At 48.6% G+C, this 21,724-nt stretch overlaps 1 protein-coding gene across 4 annotated transcripts in view; it reads right to left on the minus strand.

The window, feature by feature from the left end:
• Positions 1–21,724, minus strand: part of LOC132455142 (histone deacetylase 4-like) — a 181,008-nt gene that overhangs the window by 95,529 nt on the left and 63,755 nt on the right. Inside the window, exon 3 of one of the 4 annotated variants that reach the window (XM_060048872.1) lies at positions 7,324–7,469. The exons of the other annotated variants lie outside the window; for them this stretch is intronic. Coding sequence (XP_059904855.1) covers positions 7,324–7,402 — 79 coding nt within the window. The 5' untranslated portion in view covers positions 7,403–7,469. The remainder of the gene's footprint in view (positions 1–7,323; positions 7,470–21,724) is intronic. 4 annotated transcript variants of the gene reach the window in all.

Consider the following 21,724-nt stretch of genomic DNA (forward strand, 5'->3'; position numbering starts at 1 on the left):
CCTCACCCACATAGAGACAGCAAAAGGGCCACACAGCCATCGTTTGTTCAATGTTTCTACACAATAGGCTACTTACAAATCACCCTGCCCTGAACAATAGCCTAACTAAACCGCAATTAAACCCGATAGGTCTCATGTTTCAAAATGTTCCTGACGGATTAAAATCGCTGTTTGGAAGCATATCCCGCTAGCTCTACAACGTTAATAAGCAGGTAACGAGCTGAGTGGCCAGTGGGGCTCTGTAATGGGTGTTAAGCACATAGATGGTATCTAATACAGGTTACACTTAACATAGACTGTATATAATATATATAATATAATACAGGTTAAACTTATATTTTATCGACTTTTTTCACCATAAGAATGTCTGAGAAGTCATGGCGAATAAGGTGCTGTGTTGGATGAGCTAAGGTATGTCCGGCCTCCCTCATTGGTGAACCCGTGATTGTTTCCACCAAGGAGTTCGGCCGGCGGCCTTATCTGCGGGGAAAAAGCCAACAATCCTTCCTCTCACGCACGATCATGTTTTGATCAGCGTGTGCACGGAGAGGAGAAGCTATTCACAGACAGCTTGTTGCAATTTTTCCCATTTTAAATAGTGAACAGTAGTAGTAGCAGTAACAAACTATGATGGCAGATGGCGTCGGACGAATACTACATGTACAAAGAAATGCTCAAATCTGTTGCCAAATATCCTCAGACAGCCGTTAATATACCAGGGGGCCCTAGTTATACCAGGGGACCCGTCCTGGAGAAGACGGTTCCGGCCCTAGTTCCACATGGTGCCCATGTTTGGTCTAGCGGTGAGGGTCTTTGACTTTGGCCCCAATGGTTGAGACTTAAAACAGGGGTGATCAGGGCCCTAAACAGATGCAATGGCCTCTGGAAGAGGTAAAGGTTATTCCATTGGCTAGGGTGTGTAGTTCCCAGCCCAGAAGGTGGTGTGTTCAACACCCCAATGTCCACCCGTCTAATGGCCTACCTGTAAGACAGCTGAGTTGCCTCAGGGCTCTAGCTAAAGCCTAATGACCCGTCTCTGTTTCTACTGGAAGTGGTTTGGGACAGAACCCAACTCTTAAATCCCTAATTAGAAACAGAGACAAGTAGCACAGAACAATGAGGTGAGGCTATAAAGCACTAGCATTAGCACATTCGCCCTGCCCATGAGCACAAACTTCCTACCGGAGATCAAATCCCGATGAACGTACGAAGGAACTTGGGTCATATACCACATCTGTTAGCTATTCTGGGACAGAATGCATAGTTGATGTCCGATCAAGGATGTCGAAGTGTTGCCCCCATAGCTCAGATTACATGATTTGTTTTTACAGTCGCCCAGAACAGACAAGCGCTTCTAGAGAGGACGTGTTTTAAACCTAAAGTTCTATAGACTAAATACCTCAAGGAATCCTCCCTTTACACTTGACTTCTCGATGCTGTCAGACACGATAACATATTTTGGAGAGCTAGGTTACCGTAGCTAGACTACCATACCAGGTATTCAGTTAGTGCCCATCTGCAACCACACCACTAGATGGCACTAAACAATACACAATGCACCTTTAAAACAAACAAAACAACAGCAGAACTGATGAACGAATCAAAGTCATCCCACAGCCTCGCTTCCCCATTGATAACCGCCCGCTAGACGCCAGCGCGAGCCCACATTGATTCCTCGAGAATGAACCAAAACAAGGCAACAACAGGACATCAACTCCATCGGCTCAACTCGCCACTGGTTCTCAGGCCATCGCATCTCAGAGTCTGAGTCCTGGTTGCACTGGACACAATGTTCTAGTGACAATGGCGGTACCGACGGAAAAACACACACACACACACACACATAAGCCTTGACACACACACAGACAATGCATACACACTGGGAACAAACACACACAAACCCATGCTGGTACATCAAGCAGAAGACACACACACACTAAGCATATTTAGTTCATTCATATTGCGTACTTCGGCTGCCACTGACACAAAGAGAGAGAGAGAAAGAGAGCGAGAGAGAGCGAGAGAGAGAGAGAGAGAGCGAGAGAGAGAGAGAGAGAGAGAGAGAGAGAGAGAGAGAGAGAGAGAGAGAGAGAGAGAGAGAAAGACCGAGACCAAGGCCGAGAGACAGAGAGGAGAGAATGAGAGAGAGAGAGAGAGAGAGAGAGAGAGAGAGAGAGAGAGAGAGAGAGAGAGAGGGGAGACATCTTTGCACCTACCAATCTGTGTTCACTGCACTCTCTCCCTCTCTTGCTCTCTGAGACTCCTCTATTTTTGCTTCCTCCTCCTCTCTCCTCCTCCCCCAGAGAGTATACAAGCATGGACAGTGACAGCAGGCTTCCCCCTCCTCTCCCCCTAACAGGCTCACTGCCCTTCCCCTCCCTTTCTGTTTAAACGAAATAAGTGTCCTCTCTCTCTCTCACACACACACACACACACACACACACACACACACACACACACACACACACACACACACACACACACACACACACACACACACACACACACACACACACACACACACATCCTTAAAGGGCAACTTCACCCATTTCACTTAAAGATCCCATGCCATGCTATTTTATGGATGCTTTAATATAGGTATTAGTGGGCCACAAACACAGTATTCAAAGACGTCCCCAAAATTCAGCCGTGGTGCAGAGTTACAGCCACTCCGAACCAGTCGCACATTGAGCTTCCCCCAAACGCGCTGTTTCGGTGGGCGTGTCAAGGCAGGTCAAGGAGGGGGGTGGGGGTGTGGCCCTGAGCAGCTTGTAGCCACAGTACCATGCGCTCTGGTTACGGTGGGCGTGTCAAGGCAGGTCAAGGAGGGGGGTGGGGGTGTGGCCCTGAGCAGCTTGTAGCCACAGTACCATGCGCTCTGTTTACGGTGGATGTATCGCAATGGCTCTTAGAAACCCATATTATACATAGATATCTATATCATATAATATATAATATATATTATCACGGCCAAAAGCTGTGTGAGCCTCCAGACGATAGGCTATTATGAATCTCAAACGACCGCGTCTTCTTCAGATTGATGTGGAAGTGGAAGAACCAGAGACGTCGGAGAACCCGACGAAGTCCTTTGTGATTCATTATATCGTCTGGAGGTGCACACAGCTTTTGGCCGTGATGATATGTATTATTTGATATAGATATCTATGTATTATATGATATTATTTAGATGTAGAGCCCCAGGACTGTAACGCAAGTGTTGTACACTTCCTTGTTATTTGGATAACCGTTCTGCTGTTGGTGTGATGGCGCATAACGCGTCGGACTCTCGTCTCTGGTATTTCTACAACGAGACTCGTAGTGGGGGTTATCTCAGCCATGTTTGAGAATGAATTGGGGGAAAGGAACTTTGGCTTTGACTCCCTGAAGTACATGAACCACGACATGGAGGAGAAGGGGATTGTTGGCCGCAAATGTATCCCGCTTGAGCCCTGCTTCCCGCCGCCTCGGCAGCGGTCAGTGCTAATCACCGCCTCCTGAAGCCGAGGCGGTGGTCCATCGGCAGCGAGGCTCCGGCGGGAGACGACCGCGGTCAACAATCCCTTTCTCCTCCATGTCGTGGTTCATGCCTACTTCAGGGAGTCAAAGCCAAAGTTCCTTTCCCCCAATTCATTCTCAACCATGGCTGAGATAACCCCCACTACGAGTCTCGTTGTAGAAATACCAGAGACGAGAGTCCGACGTGTTATGCGCCATCACACCAACAGCAGAACGGTTATCCAAATAACAAGGAAGTGTACAACATTTGCGTTACAGTCCTGGAGCTCTATATCTAAATAATATCATATAATACATCGATATCTATATCAAATAATACATATTATCACGGCCAAAAGCTGTGTGCACGTCCAGACGATATAATGAATCACAAAGGACTTCGTCGGGTTCTCCGACGTCTCTGGTTCTTCCACTTCCACATCAATCTGTAGTAGACAGAACCGCGCGCTGCCTGCTGCCTGCTGCCGGCGCGAGGCACCACCGCCCGGCTGCCCGCTGCCTGCTGCCGGCGCGAGGCACCACCGCCCGGCTGCCCGCTGCCGGCCGGTGGTGCTTCGCGGCGGTGGTGCTTCGCGGCGGTGGTGCCTCGCGGCAACCGGCGGCAGGCAGCATGTCGCAGTTCATGTACTTCGATGTCGTTCTGCCATTGCATTCAAAATTCTGTAACTAGCCTGTTACTACGAACTAAGCAACTACCGTACACGTATTAGCATTTAGCACTAGCTCAATCACGACTCCTTCAGAATTCTTGTGGGTGGTTACGAACCAAGTGGGCAGGGCCATGAATAATAGTTTGACAACGCTACGTCACAGTGTCACCTTATCCAGATCGGCTCATTTCTTCTGCCTTTTTCCTTTCATTGCCTATTGCACTCAGCAGACAAACTGCATAGATTTCAAACTTACCACAGCTCACAAACTTATTCAGACCTATGTTATTTAACAAACAATAGGAAAAATGTGATTTTAATGGCATGGGCTCTTTAAGCTTTGTATCGTTAGAAACCCACTCATATTTTTGAATGGTCGAGCATCATTCCCTTATTTTCTGGAGAGACTTGGGATCTGTATCAATCTCAAACATAATGACGCAATATGACGATTTTTGCGTACAAGAAAATAGGAAGTGCGGGTTGCGTTATGCATCGACTAGATGGAGCTGTGCTAAAGGGAATGTCAACAAAACAGTCAGATAAGTCAAACTTTATTAAGCGTTCTGACAACTCCGTTCACTCCCATGGTAACGATGTTCAAACGTTAATGTGCATATTAACAATATCTCCCAGCCTTGTTCAGTTGTAAACACGTAAAAGAAACACAGTCTGATACCGCTAATTCAAACGTTAGTGCGTAACTCAACATTGTTCAGTTACGTATAACACATAAAGCTCACTTTTTCAGTGCATTCCCCGTCCACGAATCCCTAATTTCTTCTTCTTCAGTGTCCGAATTGAACAGTTGGGCGAGTACGGCATCCAACATGCCCGGCTCCCTCTCGTCATTATACGAGTCAGTGTCGCTGCTGTTGCCTGGCAGTTCAGTGATTATTCCTGCCTTCGTGAAAGCTTGGACCACAGTTGAGACTGTTCTATCAGCCCAGGCAGTGGCGTAAGTCGCCCGGCGCTGTCTCCCCGTCTTGGTGAACGTGTGTTCGCCTTCTAAGGCCCCGTCCACACGAAGCCGATTTTTTGGTGAAACCGCATAAGTCTTGTCCGTTCGGCCGACTGTCCAGACGGAGCCGGCGAATCCGGTGCCTGAAACCGCACATTTCTGAAACCACCCTCGGAGGTGGTTTCAAATCTATCCGGACCTATGCGGTTTTGTGTTAGGATTCGTGTGGACGTCTGAAACGCTTGATGGCAGTGGCTCCCCACTTGCTGGGGGACGTCAGAGTTGCGTTGAATAGTTTATTTATTATTTTATTTGTATTCTTTTTGTAGCTTTAAATAAAGCCCCTTGATAAATGTAATTACTAACTGTACATTAAAAAGTATTTCTGCTCAATTTAAAAGGTTGAATCTCCTCGTGACTGAATGTTTGTATACAGCGCGCAGGCTTGATGCGCTCCACTTTTTTCTGTGGAGAACCAGCGCCTTGAATATTTACTACAGCGTTTCTACAGCTCGATGCGGTTTCGAAATGACTCCGTCTTTACGGAGTGCGCCTTACACCGGGATCCCACCGGACGCGTACGCGGCGCGGAACGGCTGCGTCCTCTGCCCTGCGTCCATTCCTACCGGGCGCGTAACGGCAGTGTAGCGCTGCCTTGCGAGCCAGCCGTATTCACGCGAGATCACGAGATCACGCGATAATCCTAAACCTAATGCACTCACCTTCCACTCCCAAAACTATTGCAATTAAATGCCACGCTTTGTCCTTTCTGACATTTTCCTTATAAAAAGGATGTTTTGGTACATAAATGACTTCATGTTGCTGAACTTCGACAATGAGTCTCTCGTCGTCCATGTTGCCGACCCTCTGAGACCCACCGGTCATGACGTAATAATGTTGATGTGAAGTTACATGAGCTGAGTATTGTGTTTTATTTTGAAAATTGACCGGATGCTCTATGGCTTTTACTTTTCACTTCCTGCCCGGCTCGACCTGCTCTGTCGAAATTGACGCGGTTTAGCAGCGGCTCGCGGCAAAAATAGAATAGGACGGAAAGATAGCGCCGCAGCGCGGCACGCCGCACCTGGGACGCTGCTGAAACGTTCCGCGGCGCGCCTGGTGGAAATGGTCTCATTGATTATAGTGGAAGCGATCAGCAGCGGTGACCGCGGCACAGCCGTCCCGCGGCGCGTACGCCTCCGGTGGAATCGAGCCTTTATAGTCTTTACGAGGTGCGCCTTATAGTGCGGAAAATACGCTAATTCACTGAGTTCACCAACTAATACCCCTCACTAGAAATGTTGTGTAAAATGATTTTCAAGCAGTCTTGCGGTATCAGCTTGGTAGATGGAACAGCGAGGTGTCCGATAGGCGGAGAACTAGATCAGCGGGAGTGGCCAGCGATCGTGGTGCATGGTGGGAGTTGTTGTCTTCAATCCAGAAGCGCCAAAAAGTCACTTTCTGCCTTTTCTCGGTCAAGACGGCACCAAATTAGATTTTTGTTTTATTATTCGACTACATATAGGACCCAATTTCAATACATATTCATGCCTCCACCGGTGAAATGCTCCTTTAAGGGCCATCCCAGGTTGTACCCCCATGGTGGAGGAGGAGCTAGCCCACAAGTTCTCCATAGTAAGGTCATGCTTTCATACTTTGTTGTCCGAACTTCGCTGTCTATACAAAAAGCGTCGGGCCATTAACAAGCCTGAGGAACACCTAAAATGGCGGCAGTTAGCGAAAATGAAAAGGCCTCCAATGGGATACTCATCATGGTTGTTGACTGTATTGTATTCTACCCGCTTATAGGGCGATTAGCCGATTCCGGGAATCATTCCGCTTATCGGAAACGGTCTGGGAAGGCTTATTTCTGCTAAACGCATCGCAGCCATCTGTAGAGGAAGATAATGGCACATTATCTTCGTGTGATAACGTGTGTGTGTGTGTGCATGTGTGTGTGTGTGTGTGTGTGTGTGTGTGTGTGTGTGTGTGTGTGTGTGTGTGTGTGTGTGTATGTGAGAATAGTATGTGTATTATTTATAAAATGTTACCAATCTTTGGCCACTTCAGCCTGAAGTTTAAAGCAGGCCTGTGTGAGTTTTTCCATGTTGGGATCGCTGGCGATCCCAACATGTGTGTAGCATGTGTGTACGTGCGTTTGTGTGTGTATCTGTGTGTGTGTCAACTGTCTAGCACATGTCATAAGACCACGCGTCTCCTCTTTGAGCCAGCTGGCCACGTCCAGGTTGCCTTGACGATGGACGTGATGAGTCATAGAGGTGGTTGTGGTACCTGAGGACTTTATCGTTGAAATATCACTCTGGAAGATGGTGTGACTTGTCCTGCAGGAATAAATACAGGAATAAACCAAAGGAGAGGGGAGAATAGGACAAGTGGAGTGGAGTCCTTCGGTTATGATTTGGGAATTCAGTGGATGAAAATAAATAAATAAATAATTTTTTTTCTCAAATAATGGCATGATGGGAAATCCTAACCATGTGTTGAGGCCTCTCTCTCTCTCTCTCTCCGTCTCTCTCTCTGTGAAGAGAACAAACGATATCCGGTTCCAATGAGCAAAAACTCCAATGAGCAAAAACCAAAGCAATGGAGGAAAACATCAGAGAGAAGAGCGAGGCGCCGCACTAGAGGTCCTGACCCAAGAGCCCATCCTGGCGGGCGGTCCGCCCCGAACACCACTGAGGAGCAGGCATGTGGACCCACACCTTGTGAGGCTGAATGACAGCTGGCCAACACAAGCCCGGACACACTCCTGCCCAGCGGCCCTGTGCGGTGACTGGGGCCCTATATATACACACCTCACACAGCAGCTCTGACGCCCCCGGCCCTGCCCCTCAAGGTACCTAATGCTGGGTACCCCATGGTGTTTTTTTCACAGGAGGATTGTATTGAGCAAGGCAGGGTTGCTTTAGGGTTTCGTAATGGTCATTAGGGTGTTGGGCTCCCAACAAAAAGGTACTGGGTTCGATCCCCAATGTCCATAGCCCCCTAACCCCCCAACCCCCATCTGGTCCTTAACCACCTGTGTCTGTGTTCACTGCAGGTCGCTTTGGACAGAACGTCTGTTCAAATAAATCCTCAATAGTAATTATTATTCAGTCATCTTTCTGTACAAAAAAACTAAAACCAAAGACCACAGACCAGAGACCAGAGACAAAGACCATAGACCAGAGACCAGACACCAGAGACCAGAGACCAAAGACCAAAAACCAAAGACCAGAGATCCGAGACCAAAGACCAGAGACCAGAGATCACAGACCAAAGACCAATGACACCAAAGATCAGAGTCCAGAGACCAAAGACCAAAGACCAGAGACCAGAAACCAAAGAGACCAAAGACCAGAGACCAAAGACGAAAGACGAAAGACACCAAAGACCAAAGACCAGAGACCCGAGACCAAAGACCAAAAGCCAGAGACCAGAGACCAAGAGATCAACTAGACAAAAGTATCCATTGTTCTCTACGGTGAATAAGGCCACGCCTTCCCGCCGGCATCCAACCAAAAACCAACCAATCACAGTGAAGGGAGTGGGACCATTAGCTGTGGTCGGACCCGGCCTGTGTCATGTTACCGCACGTGGGGGGGGGGGGGGGGGGGGGGGGGGGGGGCCGTTGCAACGGGCGTGGTCAGCCGCCGCTGGATTTGCATTCCCCCCCGACCCCGCCTATTGCCGCTTACGAGGTTGAATCAATGGCATCCAATTACATTTGTCTGTGGTTGTAAGGCATCGCCGTGGTTACCGGCCGAAAGACCAACACATGGATGGGATTAACCCCATGCGGCTAGTAAAGATGTCACACACACGCCATATGGAAAACACGTCGGAGAATGAGCCGGGAATATTGGGCAAACACACACAACACATTTGAATCCGAGCCACTCGGGGGCGAGTTTGAACGGCTCGCGAGGCTCAGAGAGGATCCCTACTCGGATGACCGGAGTGTGATCAGGGTCCGAAGGGGACTTTTACATTTACATTTAAATGTAGGGCATTTAGAAAGAGGCTTACAATAAGTACATTTGTCAGAAGAAGGAGAAACAACAATATATCTGTTGGTACAGTAAGGATGTTCATAGAAGGCCAAGGGCCAAGCACTAACAATCGCTAGGTTAACCCATTCCCCGTACACAAAAAAAATAGCTAGGATAAGATGCTACACACAACTTAGTACTATAACTAAGTATGACATACAATAAGGGCGTAATTAAGTGCCAGGATGTACAACGTACAATAAGTAGGAGGGGTGGGAGGAGGTGGCCATGCAGAGTCCAGGTGAACTCTGAAGAATCTGTGTCGGTTCAGACAATGTTAGATGCGCGGTCTGAACAGGCCTGATTTATACACACAGGTTGTGTATAAATCTGCTCCGTGGTGGTTGTCCTTCACATTAACTCCTCTCTATTTAACACCCTGTTGTTCATCTTCCATTTCCAAGGTCTCCCTCTCTGCCTCCCCCGCCTCTCCCACGTCTGCTCTGTCTCCCTCCCTCTCAGGACTTCTGCTATCTCTGTCTCTCTCTCTCTCTTCCCCTGTTTATCAGACTCACTCCCCATGTCCGTTTTGGTTCTCTCTCTCTCTCTCTCTCTCTCTCTCTCTCTCTCTCTCTCTCTCTCTCTCTCTCTCTCTCTCACTCTCACTCTCACTCTCTCTCTCTTTCTCTCTCTCGGCTAAAGGAGAGCTGTAGAATGACTCTATATGTGCTAATATGCATATCCAAGGCAAATTGTCAAAGACTAAATGCTAACATTGAACATGCTAACATTGAACGCTGTAACGTCAGTATTACGTATTCCGGGCCGATATTAAATATTCTTAGAGGCAGAACAAACAATGCCCACAATCTTTTTATTCATCCTTGTTTTCCTAAACAATTAATAAAATACAAATAGATAACTGACCGGACTTCAAGGGCCCAGAGAATCATTTAACTAATCTTTCCTTTGAGCCTCAGAGTGGTCTCTCGCTATTCATGTTTTCCTTTCATCCTGTCAGGATATAATGAGAACACTCCATGGATGATATTGATTAACCAATGAACAGCAGGTTAAGATACCGTTATATGCTGTTTAAGTAACGGGTGATTTGGAAGTATTTAGTTAAACACAATGACAAAGAAACTCCTTTATTCAATGATTTCCCCTAATTTTGAACGACACCCTACCACAGAGATGGAACCGTGCTTGTGCTATGTTTGTGTAGCAACCGTGGTCTTAGCCGGAAGGGGCAGATAGGATGCTAGCATCAGTGCAGGTCCTTAAGAAGTTAAACACTAATGACCCACGGAGGGAGTTGGTGTTGGTTGAATAGATGAGATATTTTCATTCCATTCATCATAAAACATTGACATTTGATACAAAATAAAGCTTTTGAAAATAACAAACAAACAAACAAAATCAAAAGAATAAGTCCTTTGTAGCTGGATTCCCCAGCTACAGTACTCCTTGGGAAAGGAGTTGTTCGGTCAAGGAATTTCTAGTTCAGGGGGGGATATCCGGATATGTGTGTTTCAGTTTCTCTTACTAGTACCCGGGTAGGTTATTGTGTATCTATTTGTTGTCTTATCTGTTATGAATGGATTTTCACAATCGTCCATGGCGGTGTTCACGGCTGGCCACGGCGTATCCAAACCATCCACAGTTCTATTGGCCAAAGCTTGCCGTCGTAGATTCAAACATCCTTCGATCAAACAAAAAAACCAACCGGAGATTCAAGTGAACAATATAATTCACGGTAGTTATCTTGTATTTTCAATGTTCAGGTCCTAATAAAACAACACCTTATTAATACCATGGAAATATTTATGACTGAACAAATCAAGGTGGTAATATTAATTGATGGCGTTTTATGCCGGGAGATTCTCTGTTGTGCTTAATACCTGCCATCTGTCCAGTGTTCCGTTTTTTTTTCAATATTCACTCGGTATCTCACTATGGGACACGCCCCTCGCGCTGTCCCCCAGAAGCAATTTTACACTACGCCAGTCGTGACTGGCCAACAGACGTGTCGTCTGCCTGCAGAGGAGGGACTCCCTCCTACTACATAAGTCCCGTCATTCTCAAGTCATCTCTTCAGTCTTTAACCTCTTCTCGCTCCTAGAAGCACCTCTCGGACAGAAGTTGTAGAAGGCCTAGCATACTGTTCCCAGAGCGAGCTAACCCCTCGGTCACCGAACGCTAGCCTACATCGCTACCTCTGACCTCTGTGAGGCTAAAAAGAGCTAGACTGTCACCAAACAGTAGCTGCTAGTATCCATACTAGCTGCTAGTACCTACACTAGCTGCGATCCCTGTGTCCAAGCTGACCTGTCGCCAAACAGCAGCTGGGCATAAGCAGACAGAGACCATGCAGTCTGAGGTTGAACCTACCCTAACCGAGGGCTCGGGGAAGCCTCCGACAAAGTTCTGCGTATGCGGGAACAAGATGTTGGGGGCGGATAGCCACACCGCCTGCATTCGCTGCCTTGGGCTGGAACATGCCAAGGCTGCCCTTGCATTCCCGGCCACCTGCGAGCATTGCGTGCGTTTTTCCAATAAAACCCACAAACGCCGGCTGAATAAGCAGGCGAAGCTCTTCGCAGATGATCCGGTAATGGGGGTAGCCGACCCACCACTACCGGAGCTAGCGGGAGGATCCCGGGGGCTCGCCGCCCCACTGGGCACCGGCTGGGGATCGGAGGTGGACCTCACCGACGCTTCCCAGCCGCTGGAGTTGACTCAGCCCGACGCTATCGAGGCTAGCCTGCTGGAAGGGCCTGACGAAGCCGAGGGCGGTTACTCCGAGTCGGGGGGGGAATCTATTAGCCTCGGCTCTGACGAGGACGAGGATGATGATTCTTTTCCCCCCCGCACCGCGTCGCCTATGGTGGTGGGCGGTGGGTGCACCGCCTCCCTGAACCCGGCCGTCAGCATGGACCTCCACGAGGCCTGCAAGAGGGCGGCTGCGCGGCTGAACATCGAGTGGCCGGAGCCCCCGGTGGAGACCGCCACAACTCGCTACGAGGGCAAGCGACTCCCGAAGGCGAAGACCTCAACCAGCCTGCTACTTCCGGCCTTACCCGAGTGCCTGGAAGAAGCGACCCGGTCTTGGATCAAGCCTCTCTCAGCCAAGATCCCTGTCCAGGGTGGATCGGGGTTGGATTGGGCCGGTATGGAGGAAAAGGGGTTCTCCCCCCTGCCTCCGGTTGAACCACTGCTGGCGTCGCACCTCCACCCCACGCAGAAGTCTGCCATGTCTTCGGCGAGCCCTACACTGCCGTCCAGAGCCGACTCCTTCCAGTCGTCGATGACCGAGAAGGGCTACAAGGCGATGGCCACACAACATAAAAAATGGAACAGAATGTAATAAGACGGTGCCTGGTGGGCGTGAGCGCCGGTGCGCAGCCCACCATGCCCGTTCGGCCCGGCAGGACCAGCGACGCTGGGACCGCTGTCTGGCCGGGCTCAACAGTGACGGGCATGTGGTGCGTCGGATTGGGTTATAAAAACTGTAACCGCCGGCTACAGGCTCCAATTTGCGTCCACTCCTCCCCGTTTCAACGGGATACTGCAGTTGCAGGCCCGTGGAGAGAAAGCTCATGTTTTACAGGAGGAAATCACCTCTCTAAAAAACAAAAGGGCAATTCGGGTAGTGCCACCGGAGGAAAACCAAAGCGGTTTTTACTCGAGGTACTTTCTAGTCCCGAAGAAGGGAGGGGGCCTCCGGCCGATATTCGATTTACACGCTCTGAACAATTACATGAGACAGTACAGTTTCAGGATGCTGACACACGCCGCTCTCATACGCTTCGTGCACCCGGGAGGCTGGTTCACAAGCATAGATCTGAGGGACGCTTATTTCCATATCCCCATTTATCCCCCTCACAGGAAATATCTCAGGTTCACCTTCCAGGGTGTAACGTACGAGTATTTGGTTCTCCCGTTCGGCCTTTCGTTAAGTCCACGGGTGTTTGTGAAATGCACGGAGGCTACTATCGCGCCCCTCAGGTTGAAAGGAATGCGTTTAGCAACATACATAGATGACTTCTAGCCACACAGTCGCCCAAGGAGGCTCAGGCGCAGACCAGTGTGCTCATATCGCACCTAATGTCCCTGGTTTCACAATTAACGTGCAAAAGAGTGTTTTGGTCCCTATTCAAAGCATAACGTTCATAGGCTTGTACCTCGATTCAGTGACGTTCAAAGCACGTCAATCCGCGGAGAGAGTGGAAGCCTTTCAGGCTTGTCTGGCAATTTTTCGCAGGGGGACGATGTTGAAGTTCAGAACGTGCCTCAGACTATTGGGTCTGATGGCATCGGCGCTGGTAGTAGTCCCACTTGGCCGCCTCCATATGAGGCTGGTTCAGCGATGGGTTGCATCACTCAGACCAGGGATGGGCAACTTTCATGATAAAGAGGGCCACATTTTTCATCATAACCATCGGAGGGCCACATGACTGCACACTTCAACTAAACGTGAGCTGAGAGAAGCTACACAATTTTGAATTTGGTAGATATGATTTCCTGTATTCTGGTGCATTTTGGGGATGGCCACTACCTAAAAAATCATCTAGAATCATAACCTATGTACGGTTTGTTAATTGAACCAACATACATTCATTTCATGTTTTCCATGCTCAAACAGCCACATGAATGGTCAGTATTTTTATCAGTGCAAAGGGCTCACATACATCATCATTCAATGAAGTCAAAAAACTGAAAAACAGTGGCCCAACATTAAGTGCAACAACTCAATGAACTCAAACCCAACAAGCAGTTGTAGTAGTTGTAGTGGCGACTTAAGTGGATAACTTTAATGACTGATATCGCTTCTAAGCAAACTAGACGCATGGGTTTGCCTTCGAATTCTATGAATTCTTCTCATCTTTCTTGACCGAGTTTTCTGTAACTCGATCAATTATTATTATTCTTTTTTATTTTTTTTTATTATTATGTGCGGGCCTGACTGAGTGAGGATGCGGGCCGCACTGAGTGAGGATGCGGGCCGCCAGTTGCCCATCCCTGACTCAGACTGAACCCGACGTGCCATGGCCATCGCCGGGTTTTGATCTCCAGGGCGTGCGTCTCGGCACTGCGCCCTTGGGGACGCGCGTCCTTTCTGACTACAGGCGTTACCATGGGAGCTGTCCTGGCGAGGAAAGTCCTTTCGACGGGCTGGCTGGGGAGCCGTATACGAGGGCAGAACAGTAAATGGCACGTGGAGCTCACATATGCAGTTTGTTCACCTAAACTGCTTGGAACTACAGGCGGTGTCACTGGCGCTGAAACATTTTCTTCCCTTTCTGAGAGGGCAACATGTTCTAGTCAGGACGGACAACACCACGGTGGTGGCGTATATAAACCGTCAGGGGGGGCTGCGCTCCCCTCAAATGTACACGTTGGCACACAGACTGACCATGTGGGGCAACGCCCACCTGTTGTCGCTGAGAGCAACACACGTGCCGGTCGCGCGGAACTGGGGAGCAGATTTAATGTCCAGGGGCGACCCTCGCTACAAGGATTGGAAACTCCACGTCGTGGTCGTGAACCAGATATGGGAGAGATACGGTCGAGCAGAGGTCGATCTCTTTGCATCAGAGGAGAACACTCAGTGCCCTCTGTTCTATTCCCTAACCGGTCGGAGCGCCCCGATGGGGCTGGATGCTTTGGCATACGAGTGGCCGCGCGTCCTCCTGTACGCTTTTCCCCCATTAGAACTGATCAATCCTACTCTCGCCAGGGTGCGAGAGAAGGGTCATGTGCTGATCCTTATAGCCCCCCGTTGGCCGGGGAAATATTGGTTGGCGGAAATAGTCCAGTTGCTGTGCAGCCAGCCTTGGCCTCTGCCTTTACGCAGGGATCTCCTGACGCAAGCGCATGGGGAAATCTTCCATCCTCATCCGGAGCGCATGGCTCTGTGGGCCTGGCCCGTGAAAGGATGAACCTAACGACGGCTGGACTCCACTGGAATGTCATTACGACTATCCAGGGCGCCAGGGCTTCCTCTACGCCAGGGATGGGCAACTGGCGGCCCGCGGCCGCATCCTCACTCAGTCAGGCCCGCACATAATAAAATAAATAAATAAATAAAATAAATAAATAAAAAGTCGAGTTACAGAAAACTCGGTCAAGAAAGATGAGAAGAATTCATAGAATTCGAAGGCAAACCCATGCGTCTAGTTTGCTTAGAAGCGATATCAGTCATTAAATAGTTTGTGATAGTTTGTGCGCGTGCGCGAAAGCTGCAGGCTGCCGGTTACGTTGCTCCAGCCTTTGAGTTCGCTTTTTTTAACTTTCTTAACTTTTAATACTTTTGTTCGTTCTAGTTTGTTTCACTTCTAACCCGGTGAAGTCCTACCCTCTCTAACGAGGCTGCTTTTGAGGGTTTTAGTGCTTTTTTAGTGATTGTTTTTTATGCCGCAGCAACAAGCTGCCTTTGTTTACTCCGGGGAACAGCTGTTTGCGCTAATGCCGACCGGCATAGTGGACAGACCAGCTGATATCCCACCTGAACTCTGGAGGAAAGCTCACCGGGGATGCAGAGGAGGGAAACAATGCCGTGGGATGAGAGGAGGGTCGAGACGGGAAGGGCTTATGGATAGGAGAAGATTTAAGCCGCGTCTCCCCTCGGTTGTTATGGGAAATGTGCGGTCTCTTAGCAACAAAATGGACGAGCTGACAGCGCTGGCGCGGAGTCACCGGGAGTACCGGGAGTGCAGCCTGATGTGTTTTACTGAGACATGGCTGCACAGGGACATTACGGACCATATAGTCTCTGTGGATGGCTTCCACACCATCCGAGCTGACCGGGATTGTATTGAGAGCGGTAAGCGGAAAGGAGGGGGGGTTGCCGTTTTTGTAAACAGCAGTTGGTGCAATCCTGGTCACATCACCATTAAAGAACAGCTCTGTAGCCCGGATGCTGAACTGCTCGCCGTTGGACTTCGTCCATACCATCTGCCTAGAGAGATCCCGCATGTTATCATTGTTGTACTGTACATCCCTCCCTCTGCAAACCCAACATCTGCCAGCAGCATCGTCCACACCACCATCTCCAAACTCCAGACTCAACACCCCAGTGCCCTCATCATCATTTCGGGAGACTTTAACCACGTCACCTTGGATAGAGTTCTGCCAACCTTCAAGCAATATGTGAGCTGTCCTACCAGAGAGGAGAGGACCCTGGACCTGATGTATGCTAACATTAAGGATGCATACATCTCCTCTTCTCTCCCCCCTCTGGGCAGGTCAGATCATAACCTGGTTCACCTCAAACCCTGCTATGTGCCGCTGGTGAAGAGGAAGCCTACGACCACAAGGACTGTGAGGAGGTGGTCGGGGGAGGCTTATGAGGCACTGCAGGGCTGCTTTGAGGTGACTGACTGGCCTGCACTCTGTGAGCCCCACGGGGAGGACATTGATGGGCTTACAGAGTGCATCACGGACTATATCAACTTCTGTGTGGACTGCAATGTCCCTGCTCGGACTGTTACCTGTTATGCCAACAATAAGCCGTGGATCACAAAGGACATTAAGGCCATCCTGAATGAAAAGAAGAGGACGTTCAGAGATGGCAACCGTGATGAGGTGAGGAGAGTACAGGTGGTACTCAAACTTGCAATCAAGGAGGCAAAAGGCAGATACAGGAGAAAGCTGGAGAATAAACTCCAGCAAAACAACATGAGGGATGTGTGGAGTGGTATGAGAAACATCACTGGGTTCCAGAAGACTGGTGGCATGGGGTTGGAGGGCTGTGTGGACCGGGCCAATGAACTGAACCTATTTTTCAATAGGTTTGATACAGCGGCCCCTCCCCCACAAGACTCTTCTGCTTGCTGCCAAACACCTACTGCCACTCCACCTCCCCCTACTCCTTCTCCTTACAGACCTCTTGTCTGCCCCTTGACACCTCAATTCACTCCTACCTACTCCACCCCTCCTCCCTGCTCTGCATCATGTCCTCTACAACCTGAGGACCTCACCCCTCCCCCAACTGTCACCTCTACAGTGTCCTTCACGCCTGACCTGGTGAGAAGACAGCTAACAAGACTCCACTCCGGCAAAGCTGCAGGGCCCGATGGTGTGTTGCCCAGGGTGCTTAAAGCCTGTGCCCATCAGCTGTGTGGAGTACTGAGTCTGGTCTTCAGCCTGAGCCTGCACCTCCAGAGGGTCCCCGTGCTGTGGAAGACGTCCTGCCTCGTTCCTGTACCTAAGAAGCCGCGTCCCAACGGCCCTCAGGACTACAGACCGGTGGCCCTGACGTCCTATGTCATGAAGACCCTGGAGAGGCTCATCCTGGAGCAGCTAAGGCCTATGGTCAGGCCCTTCACTGATCCACTACAGTTCGCCTACCAGCCCCGCCTGGGAGTTGAGGACGGCATCATCTACCTGCTGAACAGAGTCTACTCTCATCTGGACAAGCCGGCAAGCACTGTGAGAGTCATGTTCTTTGATTTCTCCAGTGCCTTCAACACCATCCGTCCGGCTCTACTGGGTGAGAAGATGACTGCGATGGAGGTGGAGGCCCCCATCGTGTCCTGGATTGTTGATTACCTGACGGGCAGACCACAGTACGTACGCCTACAGAACTGTGTGTCTGACAAGGTGGTCAGCAACACTGGGGCCCCACAGGGGACTGTCCTCTCTCCCTTCCTCTTCACCCTTTTCACCTCAGACTTTATCTATTGCACTGAGTCCTGCCACCTTCAGAAGTTTTCTGATGACTCAGCAATAGTTGGCTGCATTGCAAAGGGGGATGACCGTGAATACAGGACTGTTGTGGACAACTTTGTCACTTGGAGTGAGCTGAATCACCTGCAACTCAACGTGACAAAGACGAAGGAGCTCATTGTGGATCTGAGGAGGGAGAAAACAGCAGCTGTGACCCCTGTTTCCATACAGGGGGTCCCAGTGGACACTGTTGAGGAGTACAAGTACCTGGGGGTGTACTTTAATAACAAGTTGGACTGGTCTAGAAATGCAGAGGCTGTCTACAAAAAAGGCCAAAGCCGACTCTTTTGCCTCAGGAGGCTGAGGTCCTTTAACATCTGCCGGACGATGCTGAGGATGTTTTACGAGTCTGTTGTAGCCAGTGCAATCTTCTTCGCTGTCACATGCTGGGGCAGTGGGATGAGGGTTGCAGACACCAACAGACTTGAAAGACTGATTAGGAGGGCCGGTGATGTTGTGGGGGAGGAACTGGACACCCTGACGACCGTGGCAGAGAGGAGGATGCTGTCCAGGTTTCAGTCCATCTTGGACAATGTCTCACACCCTCTCTATGACACACTGGCCCTGCAGAGGAGCACCTTCAGCAGGAGATTCCTCTCACCCAGATGCACCACAGAGCGCCACAGGAAATCTTTCCTGCCTGTGGCCATAAAAATGTACAACGCCTCCCTTAGAATGTCAGATACCGTCCCTCTCTGTAATCTCTGACCTCAAACAAGGACTATAATTCTTGCACCTTTTGCACAATACTGTACAATTCTTTTTGTACAGTGCTGTCTTTTGTGTATGTATGCATGTATGTATGTATGTATGTATGTATGTATGTATGTATGTATGTATGTATGTATGTATGTATGTATGTATGTATATATATATGTATATATATGTGTATATGTATGTATGTGTATATGTATGTATGTATGTATGTATGTATACGTATATGTGTATATATGTATGTATATATATGTATATGTATATATATATATGTATGTGTATATATGGTGTTGTATATATATTTATATTGTCCTTAAATTTTTTATTTGTATATTTTTGTTTTTCTTAGGTTGTATCTTTTATCTTTTGTGTATGTATGTGTATTTATTTTATATGTATGTGTGTATATATATATATATATATATATATATGTGTGTGTGTATGTATATATATGGATATGGATATATATATATGTTATATTTTATATATATTTTTTTATTCTTAATATTTATTTATTTATTTGTGTATTTGTGTATGTATATCTGGAGTTCGTGACAAAAATAATTTCCCTCTGGGATTATTAAAGTATTTATCTATCTATCTATCTATCTATCTATCTATCTATCTATCTATCTATCTATCTATCTATCTATCTATCTATCTATCTATCTATCTATCTATCTATCTATCTATCTATCTATCTATCTATCTATCTATCTATCTATCTATCTATCTAAAGATATCCACTTAAGTCGCCACTACAACTACTACAACTGCTTGTTGGGTTTGAGTTCATTGAGTTGTTGCACTTAATGTTGGGCCACTGTTTTTCAGTTTTTTGACTTCATTGAATGAGGATGTATGTGAGCCCTTTGCACTGATAAAAATACTGACCATTCATGTGGCTGTTTGAGCATGGAAAACATGAAATGAATGTATGTTGGTTCAATTAACATACCGTACATAGGTTATGATTCTGGATGATTTTTTAGGTAGTGGCCATCCCCAAAATGCACCAGAATACAGGAAATCATATCTACCAAATTCAAAATTGTGTAGCTTCTCTCAGCTCACGTTTAGTTGAAGTGTGCAGTCATGTGGCCCTCCGATGGTTATGATGAAAAATGTGGCCCTCTTTATCATGAAAGTTGCCCATCCCTGCTCTACGCGTTACGCATATGACGGGAAATGGCGTGCGTTCGAGGATTGGTGCGCGAAAGCTGGGGAAATAGCTTTCCAGAGTCCCGTGCCTGTTATTCTGACATTTCTACAGGACTTGCTGGATAAAGGCCGGGCTTTCTCCCCTGTCAAAGTGTACTTGGCCGCTATATCGGCTTATCACATAGGTTTTGGGGACAAATCGGCAGGTCAGCACCCTATCGTTTGCACGCCGTCTTCGGCCGGTGTCGCGGAGCTTGGCTGCTCCGTGGGATTTATCTACGGTGCTTGATGCACTGTCACGCCCACCGTTTGAGCCCTTACAACAGGTAGAGCTTAAGACTCTCTCGTTTAAGACGGCTTTGTTGCTCACGTTGGCCTTGGCTAGACGCACTAGTGACATCCATGCGCTGGCAGTTAGCCCGACGTGCATGCAGTTTTTGCGGGGGAACTCAAAGGTTCTATTAAAGCCGAATCCAGCGTTTGTTCCCAAGGTATTCGACTCTGCGTTGTCATACCTCCCTATTGAGCTGTTGGCTTTCCATTCTCCTCCTTTCTCCTCCCAGGAGCAGGAGCGGCTGAATGCGCTCTGCCCGCTGCGGGCTTTACGCGTCTATGTTGATAGGACGGCTGGGTTCAGGAAATCGGAGCAGCTGTTTGTATCATGTGCTACGTCACACCTGGGGAAGCCTCTCTCGAAGTAGCGTTTATCACACTGGATTGTGGGGGCTATAGCCATGGCTTATAATAGCGTGGGTTTGGAACCCCCTATCGGCCTGCGCGCACATTCGACTCGCGGCATGTCCGCATCCTGGGCACTGTTCCAGGGGGTCTCAGTGGAAGAGATATGTGCGGCTGCCAGCTGGGCGACGCCTTACACTTTCGCTAGATTCTACAGGTTGGATGTTACTGCGCCTTATCTGTCTCACACAATCTTGAGCGTTGGATCGGTGAACATGCCTGTTTGATGGGTTTGCACTGGTACTTCTTTGGCAATACGGGAGTTACTATATCCCATAGCAAGATACCGAGCGAATATTGAAAGAAAACTTAAGGTTAAGAAATGAACCAAGGTTTTCTGATATATGAGTGAGGTATCTCACCAGACCACCCTCCTTGCCCGGAGCGAGGAAGATGTGTTTTGCCTATAGACTGAAGAGATGACGTGACGACGGGACTTATGTAGTAGGAGGGAGTCCCGCCTTTGTTGACCATGTGGGGCAACGCCCAGCTGTTGTCGCCAAGAGGAACACACGTGCCGGTCGCGCGGAACTGGGGAGCAGATTTAATGTCCAGGGGCGACCCTCGCTACAAGGATTTGCAGACGTCACGTCTGGCCAGGCAGACGTCACGTCTGTTGGCCAGTCACGACTGGCGTAGTGTAAAATTGCTTCTGGGGGACAGCGCGAGGGGCGTGTCCCATAGTGAGATACCTCACTCATATATCAGAAAACCTTGGTTAATTTCTTAACCTTAAGTTCAAGGTGACCCCCTGGAAACGGGGTGCTCACATGTAATTTCCTGTTACTGGAATTATGTTGAGTGCTCCCTACTGGAGAACTCATGCAATTGCATCTTTAAATGATAAAGGGTTTAGTAGCCCTACATTCCATATGGGTTACATTTGGTAGATACATTGCGTGAAAATGAGCGATAAAAGAAGACAGGAGAGCCTATCATATTCCAGAAGTGGCAGTGAGCAGTGGTAGTGAGCAGTGGCAGTGAGCAGAACAGTACATTAAGGTACAGTGTGTACAGTACACTACAGTGCAGTACAGTGCAATGCAATACAATACAGTACAGTACACTGAGTAGTGCAGTGCAGTGCAGTACAGTACAGTACAGTGAGCAGTGCAGTACAGTACAGTGCAGTGAGCAGAGAGCAGTGCAGTACTGTACAGTGAGCAGTGCAATGCAGTGCTGCAGTTAAATTCATAGGCCCAGGGGACACTCATTTTTTTTTATATCAGAGGTGGATGACATTCACAAGCCGATATTCG

The sequence above is a fragment of the Gadus macrocephalus genome, chromosome 4 (assembly GCF_031168955.1).
Source record: "Gadus macrocephalus chromosome 4, ASM3116895v1".
NCBI lineage: Eukaryota > Metazoa > Chordata > Actinopteri > Gadiformes > Gadidae > Gadus > Gadus macrocephalus.